Raw genomic sequence first — 15,000 nt, forward strand, 5'->3', positions numbered from 1 at the left:
GGCTGACGAAGATATGAATACAATGAGAGGCTATGTTGTAAGATATGCTAATTGAATCATTAATGAAATATCTACTGGGGCAAAGAAGAAGCATATACCCTTTAAAAAGAGGTATGGATCTGTTATAACAACAAAAGATGAAGAAAGGCAACGTTGAATGGAACACTTTAGTGAGGTCATGGATAAAGGATATGAAGAGAATAAGTTGATTGATATACCTAAAGTTGAGGAAGACCTTGATGTGCCCATGAATGAATTCAGTGTGTTTGAAATCGAAGTTCTCATTTAAAAACTAAAGATATGGTAAGTGCCTGGATACGATGGAATAACTACTGAGGTGATATTGGCCGAAAATGATATGACTCCCAGAATACTAAAAAGATTATTTTGTAGAATGTGACATGAAGAACCAAAACCTGATAAATAGGGGCTAGAAGTGTTGGTGAAAAGGGCAATTAAAGATGATCTGACTGATGGCAATAACACTTACGTCAGTACTCATGAATATATACAGTATGCTCATTCTAAAGAGACTAGAGAGAAAGACTGATGAAAAGCTGAGATGAACAAGCAGGATTTCGAAAAGGTAGTTGTACTGATAAAATTTTTATTTTAAGAAGTGGGGTATATCAATGGGTAGAATACAGAAATCCATTTTTGTTGGCATTTGTGAACTATCAGAAAGACTTTGATAGTGTGCACCGGGCAGTTGTATGAAGAATCCTAGATTATTATGTAGTTCCTCTTAAATATGGATATTTGATTTAAGTATATTCATGAGCATAGCAAGTGCATAGTTAATGTTACTGAACTCTTCTCTCTGGTAACGGTTCTTTCCCTTGGCCTACACAGACACCGAATAGTCTGGCCTATTCTTTACAGATTCTCCTCTGTCCTCATACACCCGACAACACTGAGATTACCACACAATTCTTCTCTCAAGTGGTCAACTACTGCACTGTAATTGCGCAGTGGCTTTACGTTCCTCCTGGTAAGGGTAAAAGAGAGACTGTAGCTATGTCAAGCAGCTCTTCTAGGAGGACACTCCAAAATCAAACCATTGTTCTCTAGTCTTGGGTAGTGTCATAGCCGCTGTACCATGGTCTTCCACTGTCTTGGGTTAGAGTTCTCTTGCTTGAGGGTACACTCCGGCACACTGTTCTATCTGGTTTCTTTTCCTCTTATTTTGTTAAAGTTTTTATTGTTTATATAGGAAATATTTATTTTAATGTAACTGTTCTTAAAATGTTCTATTTTTCCCTGTTTCCTTTCCTCACTGGGTTATTTTCCCTGTTGGGGCCCCTGGGCTTATAGCATCCTGCTTTTCCAACTAGGGTTGTAATTTAGCACTTAATAATAATAAAAATAATAAAATGAATTTCCAGTGAACAGTGGAGTACTCCAAGGGAATGTGTTGTTACCTATGTTGTTTATCCTCCCCGTGGATTTTGTAATGCATAGAACAGTTGGGGAGGGTTCAGAAGGATTGGACTGGATAAGTAACAGGAAATTAGCTAACCTAGACTATGCTGATAACATTGTCCTTATCAGCAGTATACGGCAGGACTTGCAAAACCTGCTTACCAGAATGCATAAGTATGACATGAAGTTGGGCTCAAGATAAATAGAAGAGAGACAGAGATGAGGAGAATGGAATATGCATTGGAAGATGAAATATTGGAATGAGAGAGGATTAATGAGGTGGAATCATTTAAATATTTAGGACTATGATCTCTAATAAAGGATCTTTAGAATTTGAGTTAAATGAAAGATTGAAAAAAAGCAAATCCGTCAATGGGTAGGTTATGTAAAATTTGGAAATGAAATTGCGTGAGATTTCCTTTAAAAATCAGTATAATGAGATTGGTGTTCCGGTATGAACATAAGTCATGGTATGACAATGAAACACTATCCAACAGATATTGTAGATTTGAGAGAAAAGCCTTCAAAAGAATATTGGGAGTTAACTGGCAGGACACGATTAGAAATGAAATTATAAGAGAGATTACCCGAATGTCAAATGTGGATGAGATCAAGGAAAGGGGTAGATGGAGATGGTCTGTACATGTTCTTCGCACTCCCCAAGAGAGATTAGTTCACCAAACTTTCAACTGGGCTCCAAAAAGCACTAAGAGGGTTGGAAGATACAAACTTACATGGCTGAGGACTATGAAACGTAAAGTAGATGATGAATGGAGACATTGATTTAAAAGCTCAAGATAGAGACGACTGGCGAAATCAAACCGAAGCCCTTTGCGTCTATAGGCGTAGGAGATGATTAAATATATATATATATATATATATATATATATATATATATATATATATATATACATATATATATATATATATATATATATATATATATATATATATATATATATATATATATCTCGAAAGAGTGGCATTCTAAAGGCGTAAATGGTGGGGCAGGGCAGAGGAAGCGTTCTGTTACTGGGAAGGAAGCATTTTATTTGAAAGTAATAGGGAACTGATGTCTCATGTCAAATTACCACGTGTCGGTTCACAACTGCTTAATGCGGTAACAGACCTGGGACTTTTCCAGCGTTCCAACACAGCCACACTTTAACTAGACTTTTTCAATCATTATCCCATATGAATAGGATAAGGGCAGCATATTATTTGAAATGCAGTGGTTTTTATCACGCTTTATGTATTTTTGTCATCAGACTGTGCGTTATGCTGAAAGCAGCCAACACGCACAAGGATATTTCCGAACAGTGTTTAACCAGGGTGGCCGTTCCCATATTAACTGGCGTCATGACTTCGGCTCCCTATTCAATATCGTTCATCAGTATCATAATATTTTTGGCAATGATTCGAAATTATTATTACGTTGTATAGACCCATTTGTTGTGTCTTTCGATATAACATTCTACCAGAAGAGTTTTTCGCTAAAATAATGACTTTTGGAATAATTTGTAAATTTTGGTCAGACTGAAAAACCTTACTCATGCACATTTCACGAGTCCAATAACAATTCATTTTCTTTAGATAGCATAGCAACAATTGGTATGCAGCAGTTCAGCATATAAGAACATTACTTCTTTCTGTCCGATGGTTCTCTCGCCCAAACCTTACACTAGCCATCCACTATGGTTTTATGAGTTAACTAATCACAGAGTGCTTGTTTCACGCATATAGTGATATAATTTTAGTATATCACTTTTGAATTAAAAAAACCTAAGTCAACATTTGAGAGAGAGAGAGAGAGAGAGAGAGAGAGAGAGAGAGAGAGAGAGAGAGAGAGTCATTAACATGTAATCAGTAACTATGACAGATAATGCCTAAAGATTCCGCCATGCAATATTTCAAGCATTAAGTGGCCTGTCTATAGAATCTACAAAAGTACAGTACAATTAATTTGTGGTGGCACACACTTTCTTACTTTAATGTAAACCGCATCTTTAGAAAAAAAAAATACTTAACGAGACCACAAAAGCTATGAATACATCTAACTATTATTACATATTGTAAGCTAGGAGAATATTTAAAGTAATATGAAGATGATTTGTAATATTATTGGTCTCAGATGATTGACTTCCCACACAATCATAAGTCTTCCCTGAAATACTTTGCTCATATATGCTGAATTGTTTCAAACCAATTATTGATATGCTATCTTGAGAAAATGAATTATAATCGGATTTGTGAATTGTGTATGAGTCAGTTTTTTCAGTCGGACCAAAATTTACAAATTATTATAGCGAATAACATTGTTGGAATATTATATAGAATAACACAACGTATGGGTTATACAACGAAATTATAATTTGGAATCATTAATAAAAAATTATGATACTGATGAATCGATATTGAATTACTTTCAAACAAAATGACTCCTTTCTCGTAACCACTTCAAAAAAACCAAATCTGCCTACCCCACACTTTCCGTATCTAGAATCACACTCTTTATATATATATATATATATATATATATATATATATATATATATATATATATATATGTATATAAATATATTTATTTATTTATATAAATATTTATATATATATATATGTATATATAAATATTTATATAAATATATATATATATATATATATATATATATATATATATATATATATATATATATGGAGAGAGAGAGAGAGAGAGAGAGAGAGAGAGAGAGAGAGAGAGAGAGAGGGGACTCCTAGTTTGTGTTTACGAAAGATTTTTTAGTCGGGTCATAATATATTTCCAAACTAAACATCGATCCTTTTTTATCAACAAGTCGTTCATGAAAATGGCATAGCAAATAACACAACAAATATACCATATAATTATAAGTTAGAATCATTATTATGATAGAATTAAGATCTGGAGAAATTATACTGAACTTACGTTCATGAATAATTTTTCGGGGTTCCCCTACCATTACACCCCTTACAGCTCTAACAACTGACAAGTACTTCCCCGGCCCACCGTCGCCCCCCCCCCCCCTCCACCCTGTTTCCCCCCCCCACACAACCAAACTCTTCTACGCTTGAAATTCTGGAATCTATAGATATTGGGGTTGACAGAGAGGGGCTGAAGACGACAGGACATTTGCTTTTGACTGTACTTATAGGAATAGCCAATGAACTTTGTCGTAAGAAAAGTTATTCGCCTGATAAAACATTATGGCAGATAGATGAAACTCCGACAAAAAATAAGTTAGGCTGATGGCCGTGAAGATATTGCATAGGAATTTAAAGAAAATGAAATATTCACTTATATTCGTGTACGCTTCTTTTTATAATAAGAGTTAATAACATCATTATCCATTATGTCATTTTTACCCCTAAAAGAAGCAAACATTCGCTAATAACTTACAATTTACAATTATTAACGCTCGGTACACTTGGGCACACTATTATATCTAATTTCTCTTCCTCTTGTTTTGTTAAAGTTTTTATAGTGTGTATAGGAAATATTTATTTTAATGTTGTTACTGTTCATAGAATATTTTATTTTTCTTTGTTTCCTTTCCTCACTGGGCTATTTTCCCTGTTGGGGCTCCTGGGCTTATAGCATCCTACTTTTCCAACTAGGATTGTAGCTTATCAAGTAATAATAATAATAATAATAATAATAATAATAGTAATAATAATCATTATTAACGAATCATAGAACCAGAATATCGCTTCCTGCATAATGTAAACTATAAGCAAATGCTAACTGAAAACATCTGCTCAACCCTCTGTTGTCAAAATATATTCCCTCATTACAGAACGTTAACATCTGTCTTTTATGTACACTGTCACCTCTTTTCTTCAAATGATTATTGCATAGTTGGGAAACCCACCTTAATAGTTTATTACATAATCTCTTTCCCTTCTTTCCAATGTTTATCATTGATTTCAATGTTTATCATGTCATTCCCGAAGGACAAATGCAAGACTGCTTATGGTCTTAAATACGCTTCACATTGAACTTCATATGTTTTTAAAAGTTTCAATGAATACTGCCTGCATCTACAGATAGATAAACAGTTCACAGGTGCACAATTCAAACCTTAAACCTGATCTTGCCTCGAGGTGTAACGATTACACCCTAGTCCATCTGATAGCTAAAAGTTGTATACCAATATTTCCACCAAATTTTAGAGGGTCTGGCAAGAAGCTGGGTAATAAAGCTTTTGTGTGGCACCTCTATATTGTATGACTCAGAGTATGTCTTTACTTTGCTGAAATATTGCCATTACATTAACTTGCTGTACCATCTAATCGACACCAAGACATAATTAAAAAAGAAAAAAAAAGTTCTTCTCATGATTTTCATCTTGCAGAGTGTAACTTTCTTGGGAAAGAAAGTTATTCCCAATAATCAAGCCCCTCTCCAAATAGGCTTCAACAAAAATAGCAGCTTTATTGCTGCCAACTGTTCCGTTTAGGCCTCATAGATTTAAAAGAAAAAATGTAGGAAAGCGATTGGTTTTCTCTGTTTTTCAAAGGTCGGTTGAAATTCTATACAAACAATCGGGGAAAATATTAACACGAAAAAACGTGTTTGATTTAGATTCTTATTACTTTCGCTAACATCGTTGCAAAGGTTATGTTGTGATAGGCGTGTATTTATTTGTTTGTATGTATGTCAGTGTGTTTGTGATTTGCATAACTCAAAAACTATTTGACCTGATCTCATGAAATTTGATGGGATGATTGGGTCAAAGGTCAAGGTAATAAAAGGTACAAAATGTCTTTCTGCCATATCGTGGCCAGTTTTTATCTTATTTGCTTGAAACTAGCGCGAAAATATGCACAATTCAATTGCCTATCTTGTGATATACAACATGATATAGTGATGGCATTAACCTTGTTTATTCATGTTTGTATATTTGTTTGTGGTTCACATAACTCAAAAACTATTTGACCGAATCTCGTGAAATTTGGTTGGCCATGATCCTAGGACAATTTGATTAGATTTTGGGAAGGATTGGGTCAAAGGTCAAGTTAATGAAAAGGACAAAAACTTCATTTTGCTATATCGTGGTCAATGTTTATCCGATTTGCATGGAGCTAGTTTTCATGGTATTAAATGTGGGGTTCGCAAAGGTATGCGCTCAACCGAGTGGCTGTTCTAGTTACTACTGTCATTTACTGCAGTGCGTGTATGGTATTTGCTTTAAACCCATAACTGGAGAGAATTGATCCGGGAATAATCGATACCAAACTTGTATCACCCACTAGAATGTTGAGTTTATATGCACCATATTAATATTGTATAATCCATTTTATGTTCAATTTCAACGTGTCAGTCATGCTTTCAAATGCATAACTCATGCGTGCTTACTCAGGAAACTTTTCGCTTTGCCTAGGGTATATATGATACTTTATCATTTGCACTTCTGTGATGAATTTTTAAACACCTGACACGAAAAAATCCATTGTACCCGGAAATAGTGTAAATTAAGAGAAAAACTGCATACTCTTCTTCGCATAATTTAATAAGTGCAGATCCATAGCAAGCACAAGTGCTTATAACATCGATTTCACGAGAAAATGTCATGTTATTATTAATATTATTATTATTACAAGCTAAGCTATAACCCTAATTAGAAAAAAAGCAAGATGCTATAAGCGCAAAGGCTCCAACAGGGAAAAATAGCCCAGTGAAGAAAGGAAACAAAGAAATAAGCTACAAGAGAGTTAATAAACAATCAAATAAAAAAAAATGCTAAGAACAGTAACAATAAACTAGATCTTTCATATACAATTTATAAAAACTTCAAGAAAATATGAAATTTCAATTCCAAACCCTCAGAGAGCTTGCATGTTTGGAAAGAAGAGAGTCAATGTAGGGATATTTCGGACTGGAGGGAATACATTAAGTATACCTAGGTTTCGTATATGATTCATTTTCCATATTGCAAACTTGAGTTTTTATCATAGTTATACGAGACTAGTTTGTAGTAGTAAGCAGTCTGTTAGATTTCATATTATTATTATTATTATTATTATTATTATTATTATTATTATTATTATTATTATTATTATTATTATTATTATTATTATTATTATTATTATTATTATTGTTTGCTAAGCTACAACCGTAGCTAGAAAAGAAGGATGCTATAAGGCCAGAGGCTCCAACAGGGAAAATAGCTTAGTGAGGAAAGGAAACAAGGAAAAATTAAATTTTTTAAGAACAGACACACACACATATATATATACATGTGTGTGTGTATATTTATTATAGGTTATATGTGTATGTATATATACAGTATATATATATATATATATATATATATATATATATATATGTGTGTGTGTGTGTGTGTGTATAAAGAATTAACTCTTAAAATCCTCATTATGACTTTTATGTCATTTTTCATATAATATTTCACGTAATATTTCTCCTTCCATTTTATTTTGCAATCTATCTCCTTATGATTATAAAAAAGACAAATACGGGAAACTGGGATAACAAAAGACAATCTTAAGTTTATAGAGTCATCCTACCATCTGTACTTGTAAGTAACGTGTGGCGTGTTACGATTATCCCAAAGTCTTTCTTTGTGCGTGTTCCCATATGCTAACAGCTGTAAATGAATAAAGAATTGGCACTCCCTTTCTTGCAATCTTGGAGTACTCTAGAAATTCATATTTTATTACATTACAGTCATAAGGAGTGTGGAGGTTCATCTCCCATTCATAATGTTTGAAGGTACATGTCGATCGTAATTGTAGGAGTTGGTAACTAAAGATATTATTTCTTGGTTTCTGATTTTATCAATATATTATTGATTGATTTATCTTTGTTGTGAGCAAAATTTGGATTAATTTCATTCTAGTGTGTGTATATGACAAAATCATCCACAAGGTATACAACTAATTCTCTCTCTCTCTCTCTCTCTCTCTCTCTCTCTCTCTCTCTCTCTCTCTCTCTCTCTCTCTCAACGAAAGTATTTTTTTCAATAAAGTAAACATGTGTTAATAAGCGCTCCGCCTCTCCTCGCGTGCGGGAAACTTATTAAAGTATTATTTTAAACGAAACAAAGCTAATATTTTTTTTTTCGTTACATCACAGAACATGTAAAGTATAAGTAATGAAATTTCCTCTGCTTTATTCTTTACTGTCTTTTTTTTTAGCATAGAGCTGCAGTGTTCTATTACTTGGCAATAATAGTAATGGATTATTATTATTATTATTATTATTATTATTATTAATATTTGCTAAGCTACAACCCTAGTGGGATAAGCAGAATGCTATAAGCCCGAGGGCTCCAACAGGGAAAATAGCCCAGTGAGGAAAGGAAATAAGGAAACTAAGAGAAGTAATTTACAATTAAAATACTTTAATAACAGTAACAACATTAAAATAAATCTCATATATAAACTATAAAAACTTCAAAAAAAACAGACGAAGCGAAATAAGATAGAATAGTGTGCCCGAGTGTACCCTCAAGCAAGAGAACTCTACCTCAAGATAGTGAAAGACCATGGTACAGAGGCTATGGCACTATCCAAGATTAGAGAACAATGGTTTGAGTGGAGTGGTAATCTGTGTTGTCAGGTGTATAGGGACAGAGGAGAATATGTAAAGAACATGCCAGACTATTCGGTTTGTGTGTAGGCAAAAGGAGAATAAGCTGTAACCAGAGAGAAGGATCCAACGTAGTACTGTCTGGCCAATCAAAAGACCCAATAACTCTCTAGCGGTAGTATCTTTACGGGTGGCTGGTCCTTGAGGCAGACTCATTTTTCATGTATAATGTTTTATATCGACTTTGAAATCTTAAAGGTGTTTAATAACAAATTTAAGGAGACGTTTTGTAGGTTATAGGATTGATACTGTATCACCGTAGTAGGATTTTGTTCTATATGGACTAACTTGTCAAAAGAAACTTTTTCGTTTGTTCTAATTTTTGAAAAGGATCGAATCTGCATCTCAGTCTGGATCTTAGTTCATTTGCTACTTTTTGCAATTAGATTTTTAAACAATGATCATAGAAGTTCAAATGATTAGGTAATATTTATTTATATTTTATATCTATTCTAATGACTCATTTTAACATAAAACTGCAATGTTCTATTACTTGGTTAGTTCTTGGGCGATGCCGACACCTAGATTAAGAGTCTTCTAAATTTCTCAACGTTATCGGCATCTTTAATTTCTCTCTTAAACCTTAATTGAAAAGGGGCTACATCTTCTTGAATCCCGTAGGTTCTAATGCTAACAGTGAACCTCATACGGACCGCTGTAGGTGTTACTAAAGGGTTTTTTGTAGGGTCCCTGTTGGTCCCTAGCTGGACTCACTTTCTGTTTATTTTATCTTCGTTTTTTTTCATTATATTTTGACTTAACACTGCAACAACGGATTTAACCCCCTAAACCATTCAGCCTGAATCACATCCTCAGTCTGAATCACATCCTCAGTCTGAATCACATCCTCAGTCTGAATCACATCCTCAGTCTGAATCACATCCTCAGCCTGAATCACCTCCTCATGCTAATTTTCCTCCTCAGACTGAATCACATCCTCAGTCTGACTCACATCCTCAGCCTGAATCACATCCTCAGCCTGAATCACCTCCTCATGCTAATTTTCCTCCTCAGCCTGAATCACATCCTCAGTCTGACTCACATCCTCAGCCTGAATCACCTCCTCATGCTAATTTTCCTCCTCAGCCTGAATCATATCCTCAGTCTGACTCACATCCTCAGCCTGAATCACCTCCTCATGCTAATTTTCCTCCTCAGCCTGAATCACCTGCCCATCCTGAATCACTTCCTCGAGGTGAATCACCACCTCAGGCAGAATCACTTCCTCGACCTGAATCAATTCTGCTGGCTGAATCACCATCACAGGGGGAATCACCTCCTCAGCCTGAATCAATTCTTCTGGCTGAATAACCTCCCTAGCCTGAATTACCACCTCAGGCCGAATCACTTCCTCAGCCTGAATCACCTCTTCAGACTGAATCACTTCTTCAGGCTGAATCACCTTCTCATCTAAGAATTACCACCTTAGGCTGACTCACTTCCTCAGCCTGAATCGCCCCCTCCCGGCCTGAAACTCCACCTCGGCCTTAATTGCCACCCCAGCCTGAATCACCTCCCCAGTCTGATTCATCTCCTCAGCCTTGATTACCACCTCAGTCTGAATCACTTCCTCTGCCTGAAATGCCTCCTCAGTCTGAATCACCCCCTCAAACTGAATCATCATCTCAGTTTGAATCACCTCTTCAAGCCTTAATCTCTTCAGGGTGAATCACCTCTTCAAGCCAGAGTCACATACTCAGAATCACTTCCTCAGGCTGAATCACCTTCTCAGTCTGAATCTCCTCCTCAGTCTGAATCCCCTCCTCAGTCTGAATCTCCTCCTCAGTCTGAATCACCTCCTCAGTCTGAATCACCTCTTCAAGCCTTAATCTCCTCAGGCTGAATCACCTCTTCAAGCCTTAATCTCCTCAGGCTGAATCACTTCTTCAAGCCTTAATCTCCTCAGGCTGAATCACCTCTTCAAGCCTTAATCTCCTCAGGCTGAATCACCTCTTCAAGCCTTAATCTCCTCAGGCTGAATCACTTCTTCAAGCCTTAATCTCCTCAGGCTGAATCACTTCTTCAAGCCTTAATCTCCTCAGGCTGAATCACCTCTTCAAGCCTTAATCTCCTCAGGCTGAATCACCTCTTCAAGCCTTAATCTCCTCAGGCTGAATCACTTCTTCAAGCCTTAATCTCCTCAGGCTGAATTACTTCTTCAAGCCTTAATCTCCTCAGGCTGAATCACCTCTTCAAGCCTTAATCTCCTCAGGCTGAATCACCTCTTCAAGCCTTAATCTCCTCAGGCTGAATCACTTCTTCAAGCTAGAATCACATACTCAACCTTAATTCCCACCTCAGGCAGGATCACCTCCTCGGTCTGAATCCCCTGTTCTGTCTGAATCACCTCCTCAGGCCCACCGCTGCGCCATGAAACCTTAAATTTTTGAATCCAATAGAATCCTCTCCCTCCCCGGACCCCAGCGTCATTGACCTTCGTCTTGAAATAGATACATCCTAACCTAATACAGTATAGTCGACAGCAAATTTTAGAAGTGGGTAATTTGAACACTCCACGTGTTACTGGAGTAAACATAACAGGAAATCTCAATGAACTGACTTCTTTGTACTGTTATTGTGGAAAGTGCATTCCAAACCGTATGCAAAAGTGTGTGTGTTTTTTTTATTTTTTCTACTTTACCTGTGAAGCTTCTTTTCGAGAGGCAAGTGTTTCCTACAGTATGTTTTGTGCGGTGCATTGCTTTGACAAAGAAAAGTAGGCTTAAATCCTTCTACCTCCAATCTATTCCATATAGGTCTGTTCTGACCTACGAAATAGATATCTCTTCGAGGCTCGAGGGGAGGATGATAGGTTCATCCTTGCCAAGATTCTCGGACATGATATGTCCTACGATGCGAGCGCCATTTTTAGATTTATTTCAGAAGCAGGTGTTCTGAAAACTATTTAACTTTTGTATTGACATCTTAACTTTTGTGGTTTTAATTGAATATTCTTATTTTTTTATATGTAATAAATAATATCGGCGTCAACGACCTTAGATGTCTGGATGCCATAAAACTTCAAATCAATCAGTCAATCTATAGGTCTGTTCTCCATCTAGTGGGTCAACTTATTTGACGTTTTCCGTTTCCAATTTTTTTACTTCATTGAAGAACACCTCCTTGGGGTAGTCCTATGGAAGTCAACAGTTGTATTCGGATTTTGATTGAATTTCGTAGAATGACATCAAAATTATGTACCTTTACTATATATGAATTTATGCATAAAAATTTACTTCGTATGATTACCTAAATTGTTTTAGGTTGAGATGAAGCGTCTTGTCGGGTTTCATTCTTTTTTTCGATGTCAGGATGCCAGAAAACCTCAAATTAATCAATCTACAGTGAAGAGAATTTTATCAGTTTCGTCTCTTGACATTTAAAGCGGTTTCATTATTTCCAATCATAGTGTAGTATGACTTTTTATGATTTTCTTAAATCCTACCACTTGCCCGCTTCTTTTTACATGGCTAGTTTTGACATTCAGTCTTTATACACAAATATTCCTTTTGATGAAACTATTAACTTATGTACTAATTTAGCTTTTGGAATATCTGAAAGTTTTTTTTAGGCATGACTAAATGTATTTTCAAGAAGTTAATGTCCCTGTTTGTAAAAGATAATTCTAGTTTACGGAGACGTCTTACCCTGTTTACTCTTAAGTAACTTGTGAATTGCTCATAATACCAAAGTATTTTTCTCGCTTCGGATGTTGTGAACGATGTTATGCTATTTTGTAGCGTTTTTTGACGTTGTGTTATCGACGTATTGGATTCCTTTGCCTTAGCATTCAATTCATATTGTTGAGTTTTAAGTCACATCAAAAGAAATATGGAGATCGATGCGACACAAGTTACTTATGCGCAAGTAACACCTAATTTTCCAATCGTTAATCAGTCCTTATATAAAATCTACCTTCCTTGGAGTCTTTTATATATAAATATGAATATATATATATATATATATATATATATATATATATATATATGTATATATATATATATATATATATGTATATATATATATATATATATATATATATATATATATATATATATATCAAAAGTTTCCACCTTTTCTCAATACACCAACAGAGGCCATCTTTAAGTAAAAATTCGACTGAATAAACTGTACCGCATGTATTTCATACACGTTCATACAATGTAATGCTGATGCTTTTTTATCATCTCACGCTTTCTTCCACTTTGATAATAGAACAGCCTGTTTAAGCTTGCCATCGCATGTTTAGTTTATTTGATTTTTGTGTGACATTCTTGCTCGCAACTGCTTGTATACAACCTCGTTATCTGTTGAATAAATATTATTTGCATTCACCTCGCCTCTCTGTTAGAACCTTACAGGTACGCTGCCACAAAACCTTGTTCATCGGTACCCCAAAAGATATTCTATCCTATCGCGCATCAAGGTCTTGGAGTTCAGTAGACACAGGATGTCTCTGGCTTGAACGTTATTGTATTTTATGATTCATTGATAAGATAAACCTTCATCGCATACGACGCTGGGTTTCACGTGCTGCCAGAGTTTTAATTTATTTCGGTACTTTAGGGCCTGGCATCCTAATTATTGATATCTGTGGTGATATTAGTACTAGATGCAACAACAGTAGTTTTATGAGTGATAGTAGTAGTATACTATTATTATTATTATTGTTATTATTATTATTATTATTATCATTATTATTATTATTGTTATTATTATTATTATTATTATTATCATTATTATTATTATTGTTATTATTATTATTATTATCATTATTATCATTATTATCATTATTATTATTATTATTATTATTATTATTATTATTATTATTATTATTAGCTAAGCTACAACCCTAGTTGGAAAAGTAAGATGCTATAAACCCAGGGGCTCACACAGGGAAAAATAATCTTGTGAGGAAAGGAAATATGGAAATGAATAAACGATATAAGAAGTAATAATAATAAAAAAAGAAGAGTAGAGTACTAATGACATGGCTAGTTCATGATAGGTTTTGTAAAACATTGAAGTAGTACTCATGGATGATACGAACTTTTTTTTTTGTTAATGGAAAAGGAACGTAAAGAAATTGTTACTTTGATGTAAATGGCGCATTGCTTTCACTAACTAGAATTCTTTCAAATTTATGCAAAATATCTGAGACGTATGTTACATCACTTAGATATGAGAGAGAGAGAGAGAGAGAGAGAGAGAGAGACTCGGAAAGGACTGGTTAAGTCAGTTTGCTATCGTTAATAGTCATGAATGCAAGGCATTGAAGATCGAGTCTCTCTCTCTCTCTCTCTCTCTCTCTCTCTCTCTCTCTCTCTCTCTCTCTCTCTCTCTCTCTCTCTCCCCAGCAGTGATAAAAAAATGTCTCGGTCCATTCACACACTCACACTTTATATGTATATAAAGGTGGATAGCAGTGGGACCATTTCTATCAAAAAAAGATTCTTGAGAGAGAGAGAGAGAGAGAGAGAGAGAGAGAGAGAGAGAGAGAGAGAGAGAGATGGATGGTTGATCAAGTTTGGCTACTTCTCAAAGACGTTTAAATATAACAATTCGGTATGTATTACCAATGTAGATATGTCAGTTTCTACAAACAGATTTACAAATATGTTAATTTAAAAAAGAAACAGTTGTAGTAATTCAATCAACTGAAAATATACATTGTAACCTCTATATTGACTGTACGTGTAGGCTAAAGGTTTTTAGTCCTGTCATTTGGCAGATTGAAGGCCGACTAATGAATAAAATTGCTTTACGAGCACAAAGACTTTTATGGGTGTGTCACTGGTAACGTTTTCCTAACTTCCCTCAACATCATTATCATCACCATTAGCATTACCAATACACTTATTACCATTACCGTTGTAATTGTTACTATCAGCAACTTCTGGTCTGCTAATATAGATGTGTCGCACTGTAAATGGTGAATGATAGAATGAGGCCGC

The 15,000-nt window shown here is 35.0% G+C and overlaps 2 protein-coding genes across 2 annotated transcripts in view; one reads left to right on the forward strand and one right to left on the reverse strand.

Moving 5' to 3' along the window:
* Positions 1–10,357, forward strand: part of LOC137652726 (protein TsetseEP-like) — a 10,398-nt gene extending 41 nt beyond the window's left edge. Inside the window, exons 1-2 of the mRNA XM_068386131.1 lie at positions 1–37; positions 9,845–10,357. The exon at positions 1–37 is cut by the window's left edge and continues 41 nt beyond it. Coding sequence (XP_068242232.1) covers positions 1–37; positions 9,845–10,357 — 550 coding nt within the window. The remainder of the gene's footprint in view (positions 38–9,844) is intronic.
* The window catches only part of LOC137653523 (glycoprotein-N-acetylgalactosamine 3-beta-galactosyltransferase 1-like), a 170,333-nt gene that overhangs the window by 152,625 nt on the left and 2,708 nt on the right, over positions 1–15,000 (reverse strand). The gene's annotated exons all lie outside the window — the stretch shown is intronic.

This window comes from Palaemon carinicauda, chromosome 14 (genome assembly GCF_036898095.1).
Source record: "Palaemon carinicauda isolate YSFRI2023 chromosome 14, ASM3689809v2, whole genome shotgun sequence".
Taxonomy (NCBI): domain Eukaryota; kingdom Metazoa; phylum Arthropoda; class Malacostraca; order Decapoda; family Palaemonidae; genus Palaemon; species Palaemon carinicauda.